Genomic DNA, 27,937 nt, shown 5'->3' on the forward strand with positions numbered 1-27,937 from the left:
TGTGAACCAGATCATCAATTAGGCAAGTACGGCCAGGAGGTGGAGGGACCTGGAGGCGAAACATGTCAGCCGTCGATTGTTCTGACAGCTTGGCCGCCCTAGCCTCGGCAATAGCTTCGGCCAAAATCACCTCAGGCCGGGCTAGGAGGCGCCTCTTGAGGCGAGGGTCCTTCACACCGCAGACGAACTGCTGGACCAGTGAGTCGTCCAGGTCGTGAAATTTGCAGGGAATAGCTGTGGTCCACAGAGATTGGAGGAACTGACTCACAGATTCCTCCGGCTTTTGCACACATTGTCTGAAAGCGTAACGCCGAGCGATTTTAGACGGCGTAGGTGCATAATGATTTCGCAGCTTAGCGATAAGAGTGTCCCAGTCTAAGGAGTGGACCGGCAGAGGAGCGCCCAGCGCCCTAGCAGCGTTGAACATTGCCGGCCCGCAGCAACTCAGAAAAAAACTGCATTTCTCATCCATTGGAATGTTACGATTGCCGTTGGCAATTAGAAAACATTCAAATCGCTCCAGGAACCCCGCCCACAACTCGCCGGCGGTTCCATAAGGAGCGAATGGTGGCATGGCTGCCATAGTTGATGATAGCGATTGAGCGGTCTGAGGGAAAAAAAAGAGCGGAATTTTTTTTTTCTTTTTCCCGATGAGGTAGCGCTTATTGTTCAGTGGTGTCTACGTGGCCTCAGGATCCCATCCTCGTCGCCAGTGTAGAATATTGGCCGAAGGATGAGGCAGGACACAGTCTGAGGTAACTAACAACCAGCTTTTAATGAACAACAACGAGATAACTATGTACAGCAAAAGATTCAGCACTTTCCTGCCTGACAGCTATTTATATGGAGCTGTCAGGCAGGACAACCAATCAGCTGTTCCTGACAGCCCGCGCTCAGCCAAGCCACGTCTTAGCCAATCAGGCGCGGCTTGGCTGTTGCTGGCTGCCAGGACATAACAGCGGCCAGGCCAGGAAAGTGGTTTGTGGAAATGTCTAAGACAGCATCCTCACTCCCACCAACTTACACAAAGATTAAAAAAGAAAAAGAAGCAGGGAAGCACATTCAGACTTGAACAATTCTGTTCATACAAACAGATCTTCTTAGTCTGGTCTACCTTATAGAGTGGACACCATGGAGTTTCTGTGGTAGAGGGTGGACTGAAGAACTTGGGTCTCACTGCTACTAGGCCAGCACATTCAACACTCTAGCAGTCTGACTCTCAAATACCTAAATTTTAGATACTTCTTGAGCACCTCTAAATGTGGGAAGTCCATTGGCAGGACTTTTGTCCTGGTAATTCCTGCTGTTCAAGGAAAAAATAAATAAACACATTTTTTTCCTACTCTATTCCATTATTTAGCATATTCCAAATGGAGCTTACAGAATGGATTTGGTCAGGAAGATATCATCAGAAGAAATAATTTCAGGTTAAAAATAAAGATCTTGCAGAGCTGCATAAGGTAAATGTGTTTTCTTGAATTAAAAAATAATACCACACATTAACCTGAAATGGCATGTTGACCTCCCTTACATTTGTGTATTATGGCTTGTACCATATGCTTTACAATAAACGACAAATGATACAAAACATCAAAGTCATCATGTCTTGTTCATAAGGCAACTTCATAACAGAAACAATTCTGAAAGGTGCACAACGTTTTTTGAATGTTTTGTGCATCTAAAACTATACAGGTAATCCTTGACTTACAACCATTTGTTTAGTGACAGTGCAAAGTCACAATGGCACTGAAAAAAGTGACTTGTGACAGTTTTTTTACTCTTACAACTATTGCAGCATCCCCATGGCGATGTGATCAAAATTTGGGCAGTTGGCAACTGACATGTATTTATGATAGGGTCATGTGGGTCTTATGATCAACATTTGTAATCTTTCCAGCTTTTTTCTGACAAGCAAAGTCGCAATAATGTCATAAAATGGGTCACAACTCACTTAACAACTGCCTTTCTTAGCAATGGAAATTTTGGACTCAATTATGGTCGTAAATCGAGGACTATTTGTACTTTTGAGAATTTTAAAAAAACTTGACAAAGGTAGTGTCAACCTTTTGAGATAGTCCAGATCAAGAATTTATTCCACGGAGATTCCAGGAATATAATCTTATTGTTGTAGAGAGTAATAACAGCAGTTGGAAAACCTGCCCAAGTTTCTGCCTATTCTCCCTTTATAGCAATAAAATCAAGGCAGAATAATTCTGAATTTCTTTCTCCCACTTGCTTGATCCCCTGGCCTGTGTAATTGTTTTTCCAAGTGGCTTTTCCTTGATGGTTCTTTCAAACCAAGGTCATATCAAAATTCTTTTACAAGTAGAGGAAGAATCAAAGGGAATAAAGCCCAGAACATAAGGCAGGCAATGAATAGAGACATCTATAAATCAGGATAAGTCTAAGAATTAATAAGCCGAGTCAACTTGTCGCATTAAAAAGTTGATAGGTAAGTGACTAATCAGAGCAAAGATTGATATATTGATAATAACCAAGAGATCGTTTACAGGATAAATCTAAGAATTAATAAACTGAGTCAACCCCTGTAGCAAAGAGGAGACCGAATCACATATATGGAAAGTCAGTTTAGCCTAGTGGTTAAGGCCCTAGGCTAGAAACAAAGGGAGTGTGAGTTCTAGTCATTATGGTGGTGCAGTGGTAAGAATACAAAGTTGCAAGCTAACTGTGCCCACAGCCAGGAGTTTAATCTTGACCGGCTGAAAGTTGATTCAGCTTTCCATCCTTTCGAGGTCAGTACAATGAGCAGATTGTTAGGGGCAATATGATGACACTGTAAACCACTCTCTGTGTGGTTTATGGAATGCTATATAAGTCTAAATGTTGCCGCTATTGCTAGTTCCACCTCAGGCCTGAAAACCAAAGGGTGACTGCGCCAGTAACTCTCTCTCAGCCCAACATACTTCACAGAATTGTTGTTGTTTCTTGACAGTGAAAATACAGGATTCCAAGGAGGATTGCTATCTTGGATCACTCCCATTCACTCCCTGCTCTGTCTTTCCATCAAGAATATGTAGCAGACAATTTGCATTTCTGCCTATCAGGAATCAACAACAACAAGAAGAAGAAGCTCTGGAGAGAATACTAATGTTGAAGCTACCATCCGTTGTCAACCTTAAGATAAGATGCAGATTTCCAAATTGCAATGCAGTGAGGATGTCATCTCTCTTGCATTTCAGTTATGCATTTCGCAGCAGAAAAGATATAAGAGTCAGGGCTGCCATATCAGGGCTGCAAAAATTCGCACATCTACTGAATGGCAGCAAGAAAGCAGAGTTTTCTCTACTTTGCATTGACTGTCCAGTTTTGCAGCCAAGATCTCGTACCTTTAGGAACAGCTGCACTTTAGGACTGAAAGACTGAAATTACAATAATCAAATGAGAAAGTATTTTGTAATGTGTTACCGTTTCGTTTGTATATTCCAAAGTTGGGGAATCTTTGCACCCACATGACCCCGGAGATACTGAGATTTAAAGCTCTTTGAATCTATCAGAATCAAAAGGTTCTATCATTGGGCAAATATGAATTAAAACAAATATTTGAAATCCAGAAGGAGTTTGGAAATCTTTACAGAGAACTCAGTTATATGGATAGAGATAAGCTGCACAAACTAACAATAATACTATGCTATGTCAGGGCAAATTATTGTCTTATCAGCAATAATTTAGTTTTAGGGTTAGGGTTATACAGAATTATTTATCAGACAAAAGGTCAACATTTCTTTATTGGATAGCAAGACACAAATCACATTATTGCTTCCCTCCCACTTTTTATTCTCTTTCTCTCCCCACTCCAGATTATGTAGGGGTTCATATTGCTTGTTCAGAAAATAAACCACCTTTGGCTTGGTTTAATACCAGGAATTAATTACACTTCTGAAATGATACACATTCTTCAGTGCTGGTGCTCTTTTAATTAAACACAGAAGCAGAGTACTTGTATAGAAAATTTAGGAGATATATTTGAAAAGATTCTAGCTTGTCTTTCAGATGTAGAGCCATTTGAACAGAGCTAATGTTGACAGGTTTCAAAAGGAAAATGGGCAGTGCGGCTTGGAGGAATATTCTAAATGTGCCCAGATTTCTTTTATCTCAGGTGGATCCTTGTTCAGAATTTCATCTTTCTGATCAGAGAGCGTGAAGCAACATTTACAGGCTGAGCCAATCCAATGCTTTTATTTTGAAATATCCCAGATATTATATAACCACTTGCAAAGTTAGGTTGGTGACTTCGTTGTGATTGTACAGATATAATGGTGACACCACAGAATTTGTGAAACACTTGGCACTCTTTGTAACTTGGTTTTCCACAATACAAATCAAGGCACACTGCAATGCTGCAGAGCTGGTTTTTCAAACATCATCACAGGAATGTAGAAGGCATTCTCATATTGAAACTGCTGAGTATGCTCTCAGACGGTTCTCACTGCTCCAAAAATCTCTTTTAAGGCCAGGCTCCTTTCATAGTGGCAGTACTGGCAACGGCCCCATGGACCTTGTTCTACCTGTCTAGCATTATAAACAAGGGCAGAAGTTGCACACAATGGAAGTTCTTCTTTAACAATATATGTGGCAATGGTGCATATTATAAAAGATTGGTTAGAAGGCAATTGCAGAATTTATGCATGCTTCTACTTTCTTTTTTTTATTAAAATTTTAATAGGTTTTACAATTATTACCCCCCTTACCCTTCCCTCTTCCCCCATCCCTACCCCTCTTCCCTCCCTCCCTCCCCCCTCCCTCCCAGAGCAAAATACAGGGTATAAACATTTAACAACCATACGCTAACATAAGCTAAGTAATTTTAACATGTTACTATTCTTGTGCTTTAACTCCCCCTTTATTAAACTAGCTTTAAATAAATTGTAGCATTCCTTATGCCTTCATTCATAAGCTAACTGAATTTTTTTAGTCCGGTATTTGTTTTGAATATAGTCAATCCATCTTCTCCAGTCCAGCTTGTACTTCTCATCTGAATGGTCCTTCAGATATGCTGAGATTTTGGCCATCTCTGCTAAGTTTACTACTTTTAACGTCCATTCTTGGATAGTGGGCAACTCTTCCTTCTTCCAATATTGCGCCACCAACAATCTTGCTGCCGTCGTTAGGTTCAAAATCAAATTAGTCTCTATAACAGTACAATCTGAAACTATACCTAACAGGAACAACTGGGGCGTGAACTTTATCCTCTTTTTCAAAATATTTTGAATAACCCACCATATTTTAACCCACCGCCTTCTTGTCATATATTAGATAAGCATGACAGCCATATGCCAGATCATAACCTTCAATATTCAATATTCTATCCTCTGTTAGGTTAATCAAATCGCTAATTGTTGTTAAAACTGCTGCTTCATAGTATAATTTTAAGTTGGGCATTTTTAATCCTCCTGTTTCGCGTATATCTTGCATTATTTTAAGTTTTATTCTCGGTTTCTTCCCTGCCCAAACAAAGTTGTTAATAACTTTCTGCCATTCTTCCAAATTTGCGTCTTTTTAAAGTATTGGTATCATTTGAAAGAAGAATAGAAACTTGGGCAAAACATTCATTTTAACTGCTGCTATCCTTCCCAACAAAGACGATTGTAGAGTAAGAGTATTTGCGGATGACTTGGTTGTAACTTTAACCTAGCCGGGGGAATCAGTTACAGGTTTAATGAACATAATTAATCAATATGGTCAAGTATCTGGGTTCTAGGGAAGACAAAGATGATAGCTAAAAATATGACTACGACCCCCCCCCCCAAAAAAAAAGAATTAGAAAGAGTAACAGGATGTGAGATAGTAAAAAAGGTTAAATATTTAGGAATTTATATTACAACTTCAAATGGGAAATTATATAAGTACAATTATGAACCATTATGGCATAAAATACAGATAGACATGCTTCTACTTTCTTAATAATATATAACAAGAGCTCTGGTGCAACCGTTTCTTAAGATAATTTTTTTTACACATATTCTATTCCTTTCTTATATATCATATACGGTAAAAACCACACAATGTTTCATATATGAGTTTGGTTTGTAGAAATGTTACAGCATTCAATGATCATTTTAAAAAATATTAGTGGTAAATAACAAAAGTTTAAGTGAATGGTGAAACTCACATTTTAAGGAGATACTAGCAGTTTAAATCAGCATCAATGGTAGCTTAATCTAACTGCAACTCAAAGTTCAACCAGTCTTCTATCATCACTTCACCTCTGGTTCAAATGGAGTTTTCCTACCTTAAATTAGCAGGGTTCTACTATGGTCACATTTTGGTATAGCTAAACCCATAGTCTCTTCTTAGTGTTGCTCTAGGTAAGCTAAGACAGCATGGCTATTAATACATGTCTATATATTATGGCTATACAATGTTTTGGATTTGATTTGGAAGATGTGTTTCAGAATTCATGAACCACAAAAGCAACTTTTGCCTTCTGTGGAAAAGATGCAGCTGCTTTAATGATCCATATCAGTAGATAAATAGTACCTTGGCACTGTGATATTCTTTATTTTCCAAAGATTCCTGCTTCAAATCCTTTCCTGCTGCATTCCCTCTTTTAAAATGAAGCGTGTGTGTGGTGTTAGTGCCTGACTTTCTTTAATACTGTTTTTCTGAACAAAGAAATATGCATCATGTAATTAGGATATTTAACTCTTCCAATGTGCTTACCTTTCACTGCTCCATCATTAATCCAATGCATACAGTATCTGCACCCCCTTTCCCAGAAGCAATGAAGTATAAAGTTAAGGAACAAAGAAAAAGGGAAATATTTCCAAATGCCCAATCTCCTTGACAACAATGTTTATTTACAGGCCCTGTCAAGTTCAATTTCTTCTTGAATATTTCAACATTTTGGCTCCATGTAAATTACCATATGCCCCTAAAAACAAGATGGACGGTCTCTATATTTGATAAATGAATGAACAAAGAAACAAACAAACAAACAAACGAATGAATGAATAGAAAAGAGGAGAGGGTAACAGAAAGTCACTTGGGAGCAAAATCATATAAATCTGCAGAGGCAGATTTGGTCAAAACTGAATTGGTGCAAAAATAGTGATCTTGTGAGCTCCATTACTATTAACATTCCTTCACCTGTTAATTTTGTTTTGGCTGGTTTTTTTTTTACAGTTTTTAATGTTTAAATTTTTGTTATAGATAATGATTTTAGATATTTATTGCTTTAACCTTATTTTGTACGTGGCCCAGAATCACTTGCTGGTGAGATGAATGAATGAATGAATAAATAAATAGATAGATAAATAAAGGTGAAAAAGCACAGGAGAAAAACGTTAGAATTTAGAATAACAGAGTTGGAAGGGATCTTGAAGGTCTTCTATTCTAACCCCCTGCTTAGGCAGGAAACCCTACACCACTTCAGACAAATGGATATCCAACATCTTCTTAAAAACATCCAATGTTGAAGCATTCACAACTTCTGGAGGCACGTTGTTCCACTGATTAATTGTTCTAACTGTCAGGAAGTTTCACAGTTCTAAGTTGATTTTCTCCTTCATTACTTTCCACCCATTGCTTCTTGTTCTACCCTCAGGTGCTTTGTAGAATAGTTTGACTCCCTCTTTGTGGCAGCCCCTGAGATATCAGAACACTGCTATCATGTCACCCCATACCCAATTCCTGCAACCACTCTTCATATATTTTAGCCTATAATCAAGGTTAGACACAGCAGGATTACATCATTCAGATGTCTCCCTATATTTTTTTCCCTAGTAGGTGGCAATGACTAAGGGAAATAGCAATTACACTCTAGGGGGGGATATATTGACACATTTCCCCATGATAAGAGCACAGTTTGACCGTGAGCTGCTAAAGGTGCCCCAGTTCTGTGTGCAATGGATGGTCTGGAGATCTTAATTTATGGTAGCAAGCTTTCTGCTGACACAGTGAATGGTGGGTGGCATTTTATATAGGACAACATCCTCTGTGAACTATGTTCCTCCACCATTATGCAAGCCTCACTAATTGGGATCATTTATAAGGGCAATTAATTCACTGCAGACATGTTGTCAATACAAAGCACCTGCTTTAACTTGAACCGGTGCAGCTGGGTTCACACAAGCCACTAACCCACAGCATGCTTTGTTGACTCGATTGGTCCAGTATGTTCTGTGAACATTCAGCAGTAACAATGCTTTAGTTTCCCATATTGATTCACAACTGGAAAAAAATGACAGTCTTCCTATTGGCATCCACCCCTCTGAGAGGACAAGTACATAGTCTGATCATTCGCCAAGGTCTTGAATTTAAATCACATGACCATGGGGATGCTGCAACAGTCTTAAGTACCACGTAAATCACTTCTTTCAATGGTGTTGTAACTTTGAGCAATCACTGAGCAAATGGTTTAAGTTGATGATTACTGAATCCTATTCATTCAGCCAATACTTCTCCCTTTGCCATCTAACCATCAAAAGGGTGATACAGAAAGACATCCATCTCTTGCCAAAATAACTGTGCGGGACTTACAGGACAGGGGTACTATTTTGGGGAAAATTTTGGAACTATAGTACAAGCAAATTTATTCCCAGAGCCTGAACTGAGAAATTGCCACTCATTCAAACAAAGTACAGTGTCAGCCAGTCTGTTGAAAAAGGTGCTTGAATGAGAATATTGGGGTTTTGTTCAACTTGTTATTTGCATGACAATGGTGTCGCAGGCACAGAAGGTTTCTTTTTTTTTAAATTGTTTTTGGAAGCTAAGCTGAATGCCAAATCAGGCTGCCTGAACCATTTGAAAGGCTGAGGATGCTGCGTCAAGTTGTGAGTGCGGGTCTAGAGAAGAGCATCATCCACTGAGCTTTTCCTTCTCACCCCACCAGATCATTCCTCTGCTCCATTGCCTTCTAATGAAGAGGAGGCCCTGGTCCACTCACCTTTATTTCACGCAGTAAAACTGATCTAGACTGGCTGTGGAAATTAACTTTGTCCATTGATGCTTTGACCTTGAAACGGATGCTTATTTAAATCATAAGCCATGTGTTTTATATCGCCAGACTGCTAGAAAATTACAGTGCCTAACATTTCACACTCTATTTGCAATAAAGCCCAGTGATCCCTGGGCTATCCATAACAGATTTTAAGGCAATAATGTTGGCCCATAAGCATTTCTAGCAGCATACTGATGAATTTGCAAATGTAAAAAAATACTGATAAGCGCTAAACCTGTCTAGTTAGCACATTTAAAAAAAACACACAGAAAGAACTGTGTGTTGCAAAGCACACCACATTAAAATAAACAGTGTTCACAAATATGACTTTAAAAAGGATTTAATTTGTTCATGCAGTGTACCTAGAACAATGTTGGCAAACTTTTTCAACACTGAGTGCCAAAATGGGAGCACGGGCGTGTGTGTGTGCCGAAAACGGGAAGAGCAGCACGTACATGCGCACCATCGCCTGGTCTTCCAATTTCTGGTGCACATGCATGCGCAAATAGCAGCTGGCCGGTGCACATGCGCATGTCAGAAATGGGAAGAGAAGCCATCCAGTGCTGGGAAGATGATCTTCTGCTTTCTGGCACATGCATGCGCACCAGCCAGCTGATTTTTGCGCACACATTCATGCCAGAAACCGGAAGACCAGGGGGATAGTGCACATGCGTGTGCCGGAAACCAGAGGAGCAACCACCCGGTGTGTGCATGCGCACCAGGCAACTGGTCTCCTGGTTTCCAGTGCGCAAGAAGATCTGCTGGCCGGTGCGCCGGAATTGGGAAGAGCAACAGGCGACGGCTTGCATGCCTGGAGAGATGACTCTGTGTGCCACTTCCAGCACACATGCTATAGGTTCGCCATCACAGACCTAGAAGATTCTTGATGAACTTTAGGTCCTGGAATAGGCTGTTGGGTTGAGGGTTTCTTAGCCAATGAAAGCTATGTTGCTTTGCTAAGCTGCTTTCTTTCTGGCCCTTTTGTTACAATGTAGGGTTTGCCTCTTTCCTTGTTGAACTGTTGTGACTCACCCTTCATCCCTTTGCCTCCTTGAAATCATAGCCACTTGAAGGGTGAATGGCTTGTTTTTTACTGGGTTTCTCCCATTGTTATGAGCTACACACTTTTTCCTCCTGAATTTCTTTTATAGATTGCCCTACCTTCTACAAAAATCCTGCTATAAAACCTCTTCTAACACCACTTCCTAGGCTAGACTTGACAAATGGGCGGCCTCATGCTGCAAAAGTAAGACACACATGCAAGCGCGCACAAAGCGACTTAGCTATCTGAAATGTCCAATGTGATTTATTTTGAAAGCATAAAGAAAAAGAAGAAGAAAAAATATATAAATGCTTCAAGGATACACGCAATGACAGGAACAGGGGAGATTGAAAGTTAACCCAAAGCTAAAACCTCCAAAGGTTTCCAATCCTACCCAAGGCAGGATTAGCCACATGTGGTTTTATGAATTTCTATAATAGGAGAGAGAATGGAATGCATGATATCATTTATTTTTATCTTCAGTAATAGAACTTCAAAATAGCTTTTGTCTGAAGGTGCTAAGCTTTATTATTTCCTAACTTTTTCCTATACTGTAATGTCAAGCGTGATTTCAAGGCAATTTGTTGGTTTTCCTTCCTTTCTGAAGAAACTCAAGACGGTTTCCCCTGCAGATATAGTTTCTTTTTTTCAGTGTTCCACTGATGATGCACCTTCTTGGATTTCGATTCTCAACACCAGATGCAACTTTGATATAATTATAAATCCCTGGAAAACTCTAAATTTTAGTATTCACATTGATAACATACTATTTATCATCATCTGAAATAACTGCACACAATCTTATGAAAGAAGGAGATAAACAAATAAAGAAATATGTAAAAACAACATTCAATATTCCCTCCCATTGTATTGCACTTAACTGGTGAGTTTGCTCAATTATTTTTAAATATTAAAATTGCTTCTGGCTATTGCTTTGTATCAAATATTGTTTCCCTTAAAAACTGTACTCCAAGGTCTGTTGTTGTCTGTGTGGCACATAGGGAAGCCATTTTTGTTTCAGTTTAGTTATACAGGTAGGTAGGTTGGCATAGCAACATTTATAAATATGAACCAGTTGACAAGCATCTGAATTTTGATCACATGACCATGGGAATGCTACAAAGGTTGTAACTGTGAAAATTGGTCAAAAGACACTTTTTTCAATGCCATTTGAACGGTCACTAAATGAATGTAAGTCAAGGATTACCAGTACTGTACTTCTATTCTAGATGTGTTAATTTTATTACTGCTGTGATTTCCCCAATTTTGATTTCTCAATCTAATATTGTCAGGTAACGTATGTCTTTTTACAGTGTTGGGTCAAATTTATCTTCATGGTCATCAGTACTGTATAAATCTTAACACATTGTGATATTCTTTATTTCTCTGGAAAAAATTGTCATTAAAAACACACACATGAAGGTTTCAGTTCAAGTTTTGCTTTTAACTTTTGTTTTAAATAATGCTGTATATTTTTTCCAGTAATTTTGAAACCCCCCCTAAACTGCCTATGGGTCTCATCTTATTTCCCATTTAGGGAGTAAAGTGTTTATCCATTTAGTGCCAACTCAGTTGAAAACTAGGTTTCTTGCAGCAAGATGGCAATGCAGTTATGAACCTTACAAGATTATCTCCACATTTTGACAATGAATAGGCCACATTCCAACTAATTAAGGTATTGTAGCTTTGTTCTAGTGGACCTCATGTCAGTGTTTAATAGGGATGCATGTTGTAATGGCTCTGTTTGGGATTTTTGATTTCCTCTGGTTTTTTTCCTCCTTTCCAAATAAATTTGCTGATTATTCTTTGCTGACCTTACAGAATTGTTTCTGGGATTAAGACTGATGCCATTTGAACTTTAAAAATTAATCTTAGTTAATATAAGCAATATATTTAACAACTGCAATTGATCCTAACCTGGAGAGTTTTAAAATTTTCCACCCTTCAATTTAAAAAAAAAAATGTCACAGAGAAAAAGGATTTACTTTATCTCCCCGTGCCATGATGCCAAACCGTCAGCACTCTTTGGAATAGCTTATTCTAAATAAAAGGGCTTTGGGGCTGTACTGTGTAATATATAGCTTGGCTCTTAAAGCAAAAGACAGTTTATGGAACTTTTCTGTTCTACTATCTGGAAAATGAATTGCTCTATTGGGAATGGCAAACGGTTTTAGGTGATGAGAATAATTGCAACTGATTAACAGATCCCAGTCCACAGGCAGTTTCTCCCAAGTTCCAGAAGTTAGCTGCATGCAACCGTTGTATACAACTCAGAAAGCACAGGTAGTACCTCCTGACCTTCGAAGTTAGCGCCTCTCTCGGATTTCCAACCAGTTGGCTTTGTACTGTAGCATGGATTAATAGCTGATGTCCATTATATAATTTCTAGTGGAAATGGGAGACTTCAACTATATTGATATCTGCTGGAAAACTTATTCCATTAACAATGGAGCATCCAACAGATTGCTGCCCCTTCTGTCTGACAATGTTATTTTTCAGAAGAAGAAATAAGGGGTCAGCTATCCTGGACCTCATCCTGACCATTGGTATTAACCAATAGATTGAAGGCCTTAAGTACCTTTGATAAAAGCAACTGTGTCATTTTGGAATTCAAGGGAACTAGAAACGGAAAATCTGAGAGACGTCATTCAGGTGTCTAGGACTTTGCGAAGGTGTCTGGGGAAGGAGAGGCAATTAGGGTAGGCATTATGTTGTGATGCAATCCCCATGATTTATGCATTTGTGTTGTGATCCAAGTATAAAAGGGTGGGAGTTGTAAGTTGAACATACTCAGGTCTTTTATTAATTAAGAGAAAATGGAGACCACCAATATCCAAACGTTGTCCTGTGCAAATCTGTTCTTTATTGAAAACTAGCTGATAACCCGACGTTGCACGGGGATTTATTTATAGGGGGAAAATGTCCTGACCAAACGTAATTTCTAATGTTGGATTTTCCCCCTTACCAGAGGGAGCCCCTTTGTGGAGTACTGTGAAGCCGTTACCATGGCAATTCCATTGCGCTGTACATTAGAAGCCATTTTACGGCACAACAGGCTGTATCTTAACAGAACACACACACCGAGGGGTGTTAGGGGTGTCTTACCCCCACAGTATTTTTTCCCCCAGAGAGTAAGTCATCTGTGTACCAAGTTTGGTTGAAATTGCTCGAGATGTTCCAGACACACACATATGAAGACAAGACAACCAATTAAAAGAAGGAAACATCAGATTGAGTTTTCTGATTTTTTTAAACAGCAATAAAGCAGTAAAATAATTTGCCTAAACGTTGATAGATTCTCCCTCACTGGAGATTTTTTAAATAGGCTGGATAGCTATCTGCCTGGGTGGTTTAACGGTTTTCCTAATGCTTGCTATCATCTTAAACAACTTTAGCTGGTTTACAGCAAAATAAATGTAGGCAATCCTTGCTTAGTGACAACAATTGGGACCAGCCAACTTAGTTGCTAATCATCATAGTAATTTGGAAGATCGTATTACTACAATTGATTAATAAGATTGGTTCCTTTCTGGCCATTAAACAAGTCACCATTATCCATTGTAAAATGAGAAGAGATGTTAAATACCGGTAGGTTTTGCTCCATTTTACAACCTTTGTTAAGTGAATCACTGCAGCTGTTAAGTTAGTTACACAGTTATTTTAAAAAAAAAGGCTTCCCCATTGACTTTGCTGGTCAGGTTGCAAAAGGTGATCACATGATACCCCCCCCCCAAGCACTGCCAACCATCATACATTCCAGTTGCCAAGTGCCCAAATGTTGATCACATGATGCTGCAACAGTCAGAAATATGAAAAAAGTCAGAAATGTGAAAAATGTCATGTCACTTTTTTCAGTGCTGTTTTAACTTTGGAGCTCATTAAACCAATGAATATAAGTCGAGGACTACCTGTACTTGGAATGAAGGGGCCCACCTTTCAATAGTTTTTCTCCTATTTTTGAGCAACCATTTTTGAGCAATTTAGATTAATACACATGGGAAGGGGGGAGAAATCTGTGGTGCAGGGATATTCCATTTTCTCGTGAATTGCTCTTCAGTCCCATATTCATCTTGCATGCTTCTTAAGATGGTTTAGAAACAGTTACCGTTTACTGTAAAATCAGTATTACTATGCTAATCTTTTAAAGTTCCTTATTGATTTTTGTTTTCTGGTGCAATGGTTCCCCCTTCCTGTTTTTTTTTTTAATTAAATTTCTTTTTTTATCCTTGAGTCGTAGAGATATTGACTTTACGTTGATGAAAATATCAATTTCAAAAAGCAGCTTTCTTTGGAACAGCTGAGATCTTGCAACACTATCTTTAATATCATCAAACAGCAATATCTCCCTATGCCAGGTCCTTGGGCATGCCTTGGTAGGTAAATTAAAATGCCAAACAGTCTATCTGATAAAAAAGTCATTTCACAAATGGAAGTGAGTTTAAAAAAACATAAATTTATTTAAGTTCTCGACTTACAACCACAATGGCACCCAAAATTTCCTCCGCTAATCGAGAGATTTGTTAAGTGAATTTTGCCCCCTTTTTACAACCTTTCTTGCCACAGTTAAATGAATCACTGCAGTCGTTAAATTAGTAATACAGTTGTAAAGTGAATCTGGCTTCCCCATTGACTTGGCTTCTCAGAACACGACCCTGTGAAACTGCATCATAAATATATGTCAAGCACCTGAATTTTATCACATGATCATGAGGATGTTGAAACTGTGAAAAATGATCATAGTCATTTTTGGGGGGAGTGTCGTAACTTTGAACAGTCACTAAACGAATGGTTCTAAATCAAAGACTAGCTCTATTCCTTTAATCATATCAAACAATGCAATCTACAAATGAATTTTAGATTTTCATTTTGGCAGTGTACAACATCCTAAGAAATATTATCAGCAATTTAGAGGGGGAAGGATATATTGAGCAGGGCTTTATACCGTGTTAGTCCCCTTGAGGCTACTGATGACATTATTAAAAATAAATGTGAAAGTACAGTATGAAGAAAACTCAGAAGCTATGATCCAAAGATCATCACTAGCCATATAAACCATCCTCCACGGCAATCCGAAATGAGTTGTAATCCGCGGAAACCCAGGTCGCAACCAAGGCGTAAACTTTACAAAATCTTTGTTGAAGATTTTTTCCCCCCCAAGAGAGCCAGAGTTTTGCCATCCTGCATTTATTTAAGTAACGGTAGCTGCGGAAGGGAAAAGCGTTCGCTGAGGTCCATCGTGGGAATGGCCACGCAGGGAAATTGGCCGATGGCGGAGGCAGTCCAGCCGGCTGTACCACTCAACGTGCCTCGGTCTCTTCCTTCCAGCACGGCAACTCGTCTCGTTATGAAACTGCCAACTGCTAGATAGGAGATCTTGCAACGTGGTTGCAGGCGAAGTCGGCTCCCAATGCTGCCTCTTTAGCTGCCGTTGGATTACAGAAGAGAAGTCGGTGAGCCACCGTTTCCCTTTTGCAATGATCGCGGAGATCGAAGTATTCAACGAAATCTATCGATTGCCTCCAGGTAGATGCCTCCTCTACATGTATGGTTGCACACCTCGTCGACTATGAAGCCGATAGTTTTTTTAAGGGGCACCCTCGCGTGAATATTCACAAGAACTACATTACCCAGAAGTCAGCGCGCTAGTCGTGCAAAGGACGTCTGCGCAGTAAGACACTCGGATCCAAGTTTGGAGCTTTTAGCTGCCAGTCCTGGCCCATCATGTAGGTGCAGCACAGCTTTCCTTCCCATTGCAATAGCGGGAGAAACCCCACTTTGCAATCTGTTTTGCAAGGCGTGCAATTGCAGCTCCTTCCTCTGCAAGGAAATCTGCTGTGAGAAGTGAGAAAAACTCCAGTTGCATGAAGATTGAGCGCTTGCAGTTTGCATCTTTGTTGCAAAACTAGCTACAGAAGGCAAAGTCTTTTGTGTTCCCCTCCCCCATCAAAGCAGAGGGGAAAATGTCTCAGAGAGGTAAGGCTCGGACTTGCGTTATTTGCAAATATGCAAAAAGTCGTTCGTGCATTTTGGAATTGCATGCATGCAATTTGAGGGATACCATTGCATTTTGAAGTTTGAGACACTGAATAGCTCTCAGTTGCATTTCCTGTTTAGTATCTGTGTGCTTTTTGCAGGCACACAAGCACACTCACACACACGCGCGCATATACTCGGGCGCGCGGCGTGCACGCACACACAGAGTTCCTGTAAGGCAGGGCTTGCAGTTTAGTTGTGCATTGACGTTATTTGCATTCTTTTGCTGGGATTCCTGAGCTTGAGGCCCCCCCCCCCCCTTTTGCAGTCTACATTGATAAAGGGTTTTGAAAAGCTTATGCATGAGCAGCTGTACCTCTAACTCCCCCCCCCCCCCCTTAAGGCCAATGCAGATAAATCTGCAGACAGTTTTCAATGCAGATTTAAATCCTTGCGTGCGTTTTAAATCTCCGGAGGAAATGGAAGGTGAAACTTGAGTGGAGTTAACCAAGAATTAAATATAAGTCTCGGTTTCTATGGGAAAGTATTGTTCTGATGCCCAGTATTGAGCTCATTTTCCATAGACTTGGCTTCCTTCCCCTCTTCGCAAGTAGTATGCGTATTGCAAAGGCTAGATTTGAGAAAGTTACGTAGGGGGCTCGCCTGATTTTACTTTGGAACACGGTTTTTTTAATCTCGCGTGTGTGTTTTGGTATTTTTAAGATGAAGACAGAGCAGCGAGGCTTCTGCGAGTCTTAGGGGAAAGATACGGTTAAAGGTTTGGGAGAAGTGGAAAGCTTGCATTTGACACGAATTAAGGAGGAAGTGCGGCTTGCCGTGGCTCATTCAAACTTTAGGGAGAATTCGCTGAACGTAGGAAGAGTTGTTCTTTGAATTGGGGGCTCCTCTCGTCGGGGGGGGGATATTTTTGGAGTTTTCTTGGCTGCATCTTGGGGGAAGAGAGTGGCTTCGGGACAGAGGCTGCGGGATGAACTCCGAAAGGCCACTTGTAAGAGTTGCTCGGTGAGTAAACAGCGTCTAAACCAGACAAGGACAGAGACAGGCGTCGCGATTGCTGTTCGGAAAGGAAAAAGCTGGTGGCCAGCCTCTATTTTCTCTCTCTCTCACACACACACACATACGACGGCCACACAAAGGTTGCTGCTTTTCGGGGCGACCGAATTGCATAATTGATTCCCCATTTGCTGTGGTGATCTCTCCCAGCCAAATGGAGGTTTTGGTGGTCCCTATAAAAGCTCTCAGCTCAGTCCTTATGGCCAGGCTGTCAAGATGCCTGCGTCCGAAGGGGCTTTTTCATCCAACGGGCTAATTGAGTGAATAGTGAGAAAGAAATCCGTCCTTTGATACGTGGAGGAGGGAAAGAGGTGTAACTCTTTCTCGCCTCTCTCCAAAGCCTTGGAAAAACCGTTTGAGGGCTGAAAGAAAGATGAGGTGATTTTTCACATTTTATTTTCCCCCACCCCTCTTCATTTACCGCCTAGCACAAGCCAGTCTTTTGCCTGCCTGCCTGCCTGCCTCTAGGTTTCTGGGAAGAAGAATGGCAGCTATTTTAGACATTCTAATATGGAAATGGACATCCTTACCTATGATAATCTCCTCCCTTTTGAAGAAAAGTGCAACTTTAGTAGTACCTACTAAGAACCGAAATATGTCACTATAAAAGTGTCTCACTATTTCTGGGCCTTGGCTGAGTGTGGTATCTGGTCTTAATCAGTTTAATATTCGTTGTATTCTGTATTTGAGAACTAGTATTAAGCAGATTTGAGGACGATCCAGTTCTTACTGGCCTCTGAAGAGAAAGACTAGGATTTTGTAAAAATGCAAACTTGAGTGTCCCGAAGAATATAATATTTTAAAAAAGAAAATGGCTTGGTAAGCTGAACTGTAAGTTTCTAAAAGTGGTTGATTAAAAAATGTAAAAAAGAAAATAAACCTTGCCACTCAAAAATAATAAAATACACAGTCAGACTTCCATAAAATGCAGTGGGTGTCACACTTCCCAAGAATATCTATTAGTGAAGTTGTGGTTGCATTTTGTTTGTGTTTTAAGGTCAACATTGTGGAATTTACTTTAGCCCACAACTCTTTATTTTCATCTGCAGAAATAGATGGCCTAGATTTTTGTGGAGAAAAATTAATTATAGTACTAGTAACTCTAATTGTGGCTTGATCTTTCTGTATTCCATGTCCTGCCATCATTCCAGCACTTAATTACCTGATATTCCAATACCTCTGTTCTGAGAGTCATCTTTTGCTCTCATAATGCAGACTTGTTTTAGAAAATCTATGGCTTGTTTCATTTAATAAATACTTAAGGTATGCCAGCTGGACATGCAGCTTGGCGCTTTCCTTATAATGGATCTCTGTGCCATCTTGTTCTCATTTCAAGATGATTTGGCAGAAGATTGGAGACAGATTACAGAATGAGAATTTATCCATGTGGCATGCCATGTGCAGACTTGGCATGGCAAACCAATTCTGGGTAGCCTCCAACTAGCAGTATTGACTTCAATGGTACTATTTTCCATCAATTGTGTAATAGTTTTCAATTGTGTCAATGATTGATTGATTGGTTGCCTAAGTGTAATCAAGTCATTGTTGAGTGTTAGTGATCACATTCTGGGGACCTCATCAACCCTTCATGAAATTTCAGATTGTTTGTTGATTCCCCCAAACATTGTATTATATGAAAACAATTTACTAAATACTATTTAAAGTAATAATATTATTATTAATAGGTGCCTTGGTGCAATACCAAAATCATTGGAGCGCCACTTGAACACTATCGGCATTGACAGATTCACCAGTCAATTGCAGAAGGCAATTGGAACAGCTTAAATCCATCACACCTCCACATCCGCCTAACCCACGTCCTTCGGAAGGACTCAATGGATGGATAAAAATGCCAAATCTAGTCCGAACATCTGGATGTGTGCCAAACCATAATTATACATTTGACCCCTTGCATAGTCCCATTGACCCTTGGGTGTCAATATTGACTTCTTTGGAGAATGCTGACATAGACAGATTTTCTCCAGGAGGATCTGTCCCCACCCTGATCCTTCAGGTTTTCTAATGGTGTGTCCATCACTGCAATTGTTTATTTATTTAAAGCATTTTTGTAGCTGCCCATTTTATATTGTACTCTGGGTAGCTCCAAATTAACAATTAAACCTCCATTAATAAAACAACAATACATATACCTATTAAAACTATAAACTAAAAAAAACCCTTGGCACTGAAACTAAGCTTCCACCATGCAGTTCCTCGTTAAATTCTTTCACCCCCCTCACTCTATCTCAGTGCTCAGGGAAAATATTTAAGTGCTTTTCAGAAGGCTAGGAGAACAGAGACCTACCAAACCTCAAGGAGAAGGGTATTCCACAGGGTAGGGACTGCCATGGAAAAGGCAGGCTTCCTAGATTCCATAATACAGCAACGGGAAAGACCAGGAGTGCTCTCTCAGTGCATCTGATCTGATAGGACAGGTAGATGTCCTTAGGAAGACATGATCCTGCAGATAACCTAGCTCTGTGCTACATAGAGCTTTAAAAGTAATAATAAGCAGCATCTTGAATTGCACCTGGAAGGAGACTGAGACCCAGTGTTTTGGAGGGTTGTGAAGACCTGTTCAAATTACTGCAATGTGCTCTACATGAGGCTGTTCTGGAAGACCACCCAGAAGCTACAACTGGTTCAGAATGCAGCAATGTGTAGAGTGATGGCTACCGCTAGGTTTACCTAATGTAATGTGATTTCATATTCATCCTTAACAAAATTCTTTAAATTCCACAGTTCCTCTCATTCCAGAGCAATAAGGTCCAAGCAAAGTGATTCCTGATGTTCTTCATGAAGATGGTGGGGATATGCTCAACTTCACATTGTAACAACTGGTTGGCTTTCTGCTTTCACTTAGCTTAACTTGGAAGTTTGTGTTTTGTTCCTCAATCAGGCGCTGACCGCATATTTGTTGTTACAGTAGAACTGAGCTTTTTTACTTCTTCCTACTAGTAGTACAGTTAATTTGATTTGGTGATACCTATCTCTGTGTGCTTATGTATACACAGTTCTTTTAGTTATTTGAAGATTGTGTTGGCAGTGAAGAAATAATTGGATTGCCAAAAGTTCATAATAGAGTTCTGAACAGAATATGAATGCAGTGCCTTAAAGCAGTTGCGTCTTCTGATTGATTTGCATAGCTGCTTTGCAGTTTGTGCTTTATTTTGCCTGTGACCTCAGTAGAAGTGCTGTCTGCACTTAGATGTTGGTGTAGAAAACCAAAGACAACTTTGAAGCAACTGTAAGCTTTAGGAGTGCAGATGTTTTAACGTTTCAAAAATAGAAGTTTTGTTTCAATTGATGTACTTCCATAATACTCATATATTCCCATTTGTTCTTTGTTGAACATTGGAAAACTTGATGCTATTTCAGGATTCTGGGAACTGCAGTGCAATGCATCTGGGAAGTGCTTGATTGCAACAGGTTGCTATAGATACAACTTTCATGTCTTTTCAGGATCAGCTCAAGTAATTTTCTCCAAGTGATACAGGTTCAATGAAGAGTGATGTAGATAAATATTTGAACTAATATTAGGTGTCCTTTGAATTACCGGTAGTTGATACACTTGTTTAAACTGTGTGTATGTATTTGTAATTGTGAACTACTATGATTCTTCTTGACTGAGCCTGAATACAGCATTGCATGGGGAAGAATGTTAAATAATTGGATTATACTAGTAACTGGAATATATTCTATGTAGCCCATCTGCAGGTTTAGCAATCCCTTAAATCACAAGGAAATTAATATATGATGTATGACTTTACTCAATAGCTGAGGAATATATAAACTATTAAGTTTAGTAGGATCTATTTGTAAACCACATTTGTTGGTTTTCCACTACATGCTAAGCTGTATCAATCATGATTTTACACATTGCTATGGCTATGTTTACTCCAAATCAACCAACCTACTTTATGTCTTCTTATGCAGTGAACCTAGTTAGTATTTATTTTCCTGTTATTTTGACCTTTGGTGCTATCTGCAGCTATCTGAATGTGAGAACTTACCTGTACTCTTTCGTTCTGTTTAAAAAGGCTTATTTGAAATAATCTCCATGGTGTTAATTCCAAAGAAAATGTCATGAGAAATAGCATGCATGACTTCTGCTAAGTGACTGGGCAGTCCTGTGTCCTATCTTGCAACTAATGTATTAGTTGAATGCCACTCAAGAATTAAAGTGAGTGTTTGGGTTTGTATTCTGTGAGTGGGTGAATTCAATCTTTTTAATGAACAGTCCTTTTAAGTATATCACTGTAGAGCAATTTACAAAAATCTCACTTTTTCTTGAAAGCTTATTGAATGTAGACTTCTTCAGAATGGAATTCCACGGGTATTTGACCACTTTCAGCCACAGGGCCTGGGAATGACACAACACTTAAATAAAATTTCTGCCCAAAGACTTCAGGTCGTAGTGACCATATTTGTCCTGCTTTTTGTGTGACATCCGTCATGTTGCTGGTGTAATGCAATGTGAATGACTATTTGCAGAGCCATTGAAAAGAATAAATACTGAAATAACACCAATTCTGTTGTTTCACCAAAGGATAATTAGTTCTGAGTGCTTGCAAATTAGTACTTAGTTGAAATGTCGCTGATAATTATTTTCAGGTAATGAGCATAACCAAGGGCAAGACCTGGAATTCTCTGTAAGGTAAAGGTCCCCTTTGCTCATATGTGCTAGTCGTTCTTGACTCTAGGGGGAGGTGCTCATCTCTGTTTCAAAGCTGAAGAGCCAGTGCTGTCCGAAGACATCTCCGTGGTCATGTGGCCAGCATGACTAAATGCTGAAAGTGCATGGAATGCTGTTACCTTCCCACCAAAGGTAGTTCCTATTTTTTCCATTTGCATTTTCATATGCTTTCAAACTGCTAGTTTGGCAGAAGCTGGAACAAGTACAGGGAACTCACTCTGTTAATGGTGCTAGGGATTACCAAACTTTCTGATCGACAAGCTAAGCATCTTAGCCACTGAGCCACCGTGTCCCCTTTGGAATTCTCTTTACTATAGTGGAAAATGTAACTACGCTTTGTGGTTCAAGTGAAGAGTCCTTTTCCAATTCTGGTTTACCTAGAGCAGAGGTGTCAAACTGGCGGCCCACTGCCCGGATGCTTCACGCGCATGCCCACTCCAATCCGTGAATGGGAAAAAGTCATGAAATGTCACTTGACAGCAATGTAACGCCACGGGTTTGACACACCTGTGACCTAGAGTCTCTTCCCAGAGCATGTACTTGTTTTCACAAATGGCATTTATTTATTTGTTTGTTTGTTCGTTAAATTTATTTGCTGTCCATCTCAACATGCGTCTACTGTGGGCGACTTGCAACAGTCAAATGGGGAAAAAATGATTAAAAATGTAAACAATAACAAAAGAATAAAACAGTAAAAATAAACAGTGGAAGTACAATAACATGAAATTAAAATTAAACATTTAGAGACAGTGGAGCCATTGGAGGATTGTAAGTTTTCCCTGTGCATACCAGGTAGATAAAAAGTCCTGACATAATCTACACGGTAAATAAAGTTTTTTTGACTAACTAAAAGAAGTATTTCTTCCCCTCTGACAATCCTAACTAACAGAAGGGCCTGCCTGTTTGCTTATGGCTGTGACTTCACTCTGGAAACCCGCTTTCAGATTTCCAAAGCAAAGCAGAAATCTATAAGCTTAAATGCCCTACAGAAGATATATAAATCCTTCCACTTGTCCAATGAACAATGTCGCTGAACTATGGTGAGTGATGCTTTCTTGGTATCATGACTAGTTGTCTTCATGCTGCTGTATATTTTGGCGATATGACCACCTGATTGTGATGGATGATTTTCAGTTTGGGGGTTGTGGTCAAGACATTTTGTGGCCATATTTCAGCTAAATGTATACTTGATATCTGCCCTTTTTTGGCAGATTAATTTTTAGTTGAATGGGTGAGGAAAGTCTCTTAAAGGAACACATAGGCAGCTATAGTAAATTATCTACTAAAAAGACACTCTTGGAATGAAACTTGGGCTCTAGCTTTTCATTTCCCATTTTATAGAAGAAACTACAATTGTATATACTTTAATACATTTACATCTTTCCCCTTTAATGCTGTTGGTATGTCAGTTGTTCCATTCTCCAGTTTTTATATAGCTGCCATATGCTTTACCTGGCGCTGACTTTGAAGGCCACTCAGCCTGCAGTTGTTGTAGAACGCAGTCCTTAACTCCTGGCAGCTGAGAGCCAAATATTCTGTACAGGTAGTCCTTGAGATACGACCGTAATAGAGCTTGTCCATTACAGTCACATGTTGTGTCAGTTATTAGATGAAACGTGTTAACTAATGACATACTCCATCATCCCTGCTATCCCCAATGCAACATAAAATGAATGTATGGGCCATTAAGCAGAGTGTGGGTGCCTCCTGGGTGGGAAAGTTCATTGGAGCCTAACCCAAGCCCAGGCCCACTTGCCCTGGTCTTCTCAAGGTCTCCCCCACCCACGAGTGACCACATGCTCCACTTCCCATGCCTTGGGGCCCCTCTAGGCCTTTTCCCACTCCCACCAGGTCCTCCCAGTCCTTAATCCTGATTCCTACCCCACTAAACCCGACATCCTCCTCCTTCCTTATCTTTTGAAGAGTTCAGAGACCTTTCAGGACATAGGAATGACTTCCTTCTTTGTGCAACCTCTTGGCACAGTTCTGAAAATGGCCATCATTTTGTCCCACCCACAAAATGATGGCTGATTTGGGTTGCCCCCGTACAGCTCGGAGACAAACTGCTTTGTTTTGCTGTCTTATCAAGACCTGCAATGTTGGAAAACCTTGCTTCAGTGTTCAGAAGCTTCTGGAGCACTATGCAGACCTCTGTAAATCAGCAAATTGATGTACTTTTGCTGGTGTCCACCATATTGTCCCACTCACAAACGGGCAGGACAAAATGTCCGCTGCATTTGGATCACCACTGTGTAGCCCAGGTACATATGGCCTTCCCTTCTTCCACAATATGACGCCCAGAGAACTTCAAAAGGTAAGTGTGGGGCGTGATGGGCATTTGGAGACGAAGCCCAAGTGTTCCAGGGTTCCTGTGGGATGGGATGGGAGAGAAGCAGGAGGGTGTTGTAGCAACCCTGTGGTGAGTCAGAAGAGTGAATGTTTGCAGGACCACTGTAGATGTTGTAACGTTGAAATGGGGTTGTATGTAGCTTGGGGGAGATCTGTTGTATCTCAACGATTACCTGTAATGTTTCATTAACTTCTAGTATGCTCCTTGATCTTTTAAAAGATCAGGGGGTGGGGTGCTTTTACTTCCTTCAGGCGGAACCAATGAATCCACTGACATTGATGCATTATTTGAACTTGTCTTGAGGAAGTCAGTGGTGCCTAGGAGAACCCATGCCTTAAGTATACCAGCTTCGGCTTACAGTAGGGTAAAGGTTCCCCTCACACATATGAGCTAGTTGTTTCCGACTCTAGGGGGTGGTGCTCATCTCTGTTTCAAAGCCAAAGAGCCAGCGCTGTCCAAAGACGTTTCCGTGGTCATGTGGCCAGCATGACTAAATGCCAAAGGCGCCCGGAACGCTGTTAACTTCCCACACAAGGTGGTCTCTATTTTTCTACAGGCATTTTTACATGCTTTCGAACTGCTAGGTTGGCAGAAGCTGAAACAAGTAACTGGAGCTCACTCTGTTACTCGGCACTAGGGATTCGGAACACTGAACTGCCAACCTTCTGATCGACAAGCTCAACATCTTAGCCATTGAGCCACCACATCCCATTGGTTTACTGTACCAGCATTTTTATGGGATTATGAATATACCAATAAGATTGTAGCTCAGGATGCTGTAGTTTGGGTTAAGATCTTTTTCAAATGTAAAAAGGCTTGGATATCTGAGAATTATCTCCTTCCTCGCATCCTCCCTTCTATCCCTAACTAGAAGGAAATATCTTTCTCCTAGGACAGAATTGAGAAGAATGAGGCAGGGAATGTTTGAGAGAGGTTTCACCTTTGATGGTTTCCTGGGTTTTTACATGGAGGATTCTCAGTAAAAATACAGAAGTGGTTGACCTTGCTTTCTTCTGGGATTCTTGTTTTTATTTCCTAATTTAGCCCATTGCCTTGGAGGCCACCCATCAAAGTATTAACCAGACCCAGGCCTGTTTTATTTTTTTCTAACTGGAACAAGGCTAGCCAGGGGTTTACTGCCTGTCACTGAATATTGACGTTCCTTTTCAGATTTTCTTCTGGCAGGTTTTGGTTGGTTTAGTCTGATCTGTGATCTCTGTTTTGATTGGAGTTTTATTACTGTGTTTTACCTGCAGTTTATTCTTGTAAGCTCTCCTGATTAGTCATAGACCCTGCAAAGCCTACTTGATAAAACACTTAATACTGTATAAATAAACAGATGGCATGGTGAGGAAGATATGTCCCTAGATACACACACAAATCCCAATGTATTTATTAGCATGATCCTTTAGAATCCCTAATTTTCCTGCCGTTTTGAAAGGGAGGGGTGTAAGGGACAAGGAAAAGAGAGCTTAAAATTAAATTGCCTCCCATTTTTCTTTCCCACCTAATACAGTATTGTGTGTCTTCTAAGTTAGTACACTTTCAGATCTCAATATCTGAATCATGTGTTTGCAATGTGGAATTAACCTGAGAATTGGAATACTGTGAAATCTAGTAAAAAATAGCCCACTCAACCCTAGTTGAGCATTTGTTGCATTGAAGAAAGTAGGATTTATATCTATTACATAGGTTTTAGCTGGTTGTGTCCCTGCCTCTTGTTATTGGGAATATCTGTTTTGTTGAGTATCTGGGAGAAATAATATGGCAAAGGGGCCTAGTGGTTCTCCATAGTGAGGGGAGGAGTATCCAGGATGGGTTGACCTTGTCCTCTCTTGATTGAACGGAGTCAGATAAGCTCTTTTAGCCACGCCTTGGTCACCAGGCTCCACCCAGTTATCGACTCAGTCCATCTACGGACGGCTGTGTTCATCATGAGATCCTGAAGAAACTTAAAGGAAAAATTTTAAATTGCTGCAAAAGCGATCGAAATTGCCTCCACGCAATATTTACGTTAGAGATGCAATCAATCTGTTCACAAAATAGGTATGTAAAGCTGGAGGGGGAAAATCTAATATTTCTGTAGAGCCGATATTGTATTTAAGAGTTATGTAGACTGCCATTTAGGTTTTTCATTGCTGTATTGCTAGGGCTGCTCTTTCGTATGGCTCAGGTTGCTGCTGATTCAGGTGATGTTTAGCAGACAGTGATGTCAAAAGTACATCTAGTTAAAATTTCTGCACTCTTTATCATTAGAATGTACAAATGTTACATTTATATTTTATCTTCTATTTCATAAATACAGAATTTGTTAAAAGTCCACAAAGTCATATTTTAAATAGTATATCATGTACAGGAACTTACAACCACTCATTTAGCAATTGTTTGAAGTTATAACAATACACAAAAAAAGTAAGCTTGCAATTATCCCCATTGCAGCATCGCCGTGATCACATGATCAAAATTTGGGTGCTTGGCAACTGGCGTGTGTTCATGATAGTTGCAATATCCCATTTGCAACCTTCCCAGCTGGTTTCTGACAAGCAAAGTCAATGAGAGAAGCCAGATTTAGTTAAGGACTGCACAAGTCACTTAACAAGTGCAGTGATTCACTTAACTACTATGGCAAAAGTCATAAAGTTGGGCACAACTCACTTAACAACTGTCATGCTTAGCAACAGAAATTCTGGTCCCAATTGAGATTGTAAGTCAATGTAGCTTCTGTCTTTGGTGTTTTTAGTTAGCAACTTAAGCTAATCAGTCAGTCAGTAGAACTTGACCTCCATGATATTACGATGTGTACACCATTATTGGGATTTCTGGTCACTGCTTGAATCATGCATGACACCAGAATAACCCTTGATTTATTATAAGCATTCAAACAATACATGATATTATAGCTATTCAGGACTTTAACCAAATGGTTTTACATTTAGCTGTGCTTTCATTAGTTTGAGGATTTCTAGAATACATAAAATAGGATTGTATACTATTTATTCAATATCTTTTTAGTTGAAAAGGCTCCAGAATGGCTTACAAAGATTTGAATAATAATAACCTTAAGTATATAATCTGAAAGACAATGCATGAGGAAAGGCTTGTGGGAAGGATGAGGAAAATCACTTAACAAATGTAAAAAAACTGTTTCTATGATACAAGCGATCCTTGATTAATGACCATTGGTAGTGCTTGACTAATAAAGCACAATTGAGCCCAAAATTTATATTGCTAAGCAAGACAGTTAAGTGATTGCCCGATTGTATGATCCTTCTTGCCACAGTTCCTAAGTGAATCACTGCAGTTGGTAAATAAATAACACGGTTGTTAAGTGAATCTGACTTCCCCATTGACTTTGTTGTCAGAAGATTGTGAAAGGCAATCACATGACCCTAGGACACGGCAAGCATCATAAATATGAGCCAGTTGCCAAGCGTCTGGGTTTTGTGAACATGGGGATGCTGCAACAACGTAAGTGGGAAAAATGGTCATAAGGCACATTGAATGATTACTAAATGAATGGTTGTACGTCAAGGACTACCTGTATTACCTCATACCTTTTGCAGATCCTGATTTGATAATAGACTACTTTTGTCTAATGCTATGCTCAATACATTACAGGCTGCTTCCCACAAGTCCCCTAATAGCAGATGTTAATAATTCTTGCAGCATGCTGTGGTGACTATAAATTGAATTAATACAGATGTTGAATAAAAGGATAGGTTTGGTTCAAGGATGTGAGCTGCTGAACTTTAGTTCCTTTTTGTGAATGTTAATATAATGTAGTGGGTAGAACAATCCTATGGGGATGACTGTGCCAGGTTGCTGTGGGCTGTAGAGGATGAG

General features: G+C 39.9%; 1 protein-coding gene across 2 annotated transcripts in view; it reads left to right on the forward strand.

The window, feature by feature from the left end:
- Positions 1-15,641: 15,641 nt before the first annotated feature.
- Positions 15,642-27,937, forward strand: part of MAP2K6 (mitogen-activated protein kinase kinase 6) — a 142,317-nt gene continuing 130,021 nt past the window's right edge. The window contains exon 1 of one of the 2 annotated variants that reach the window (XM_081966728.1): positions 15,642-15,974. In XM_081966728.1, the coding sequence (XP_081822854.1) occupies positions 15,962-15,974 (13 nt within the window). In that variant the 5' untranslated portion in view covers positions 15,642-15,961. Of the gene's footprint in view, positions 15,975-16,797; positions 16,998-27,937 lie in introns of those variants that run through there. The other variant, XM_081966729.1, reaches the window with a different exon arrangement.

This window comes from Natrix helvetica (genome assembly GCF_964273705.1).
Source record: "Natrix helvetica genome assembly, chromosome: 1".
NCBI classification, from domain to species: Eukaryota; Metazoa; Chordata; class Lepidosauria; order Squamata; family Natricidae; genus Natrix; species Natrix helvetica.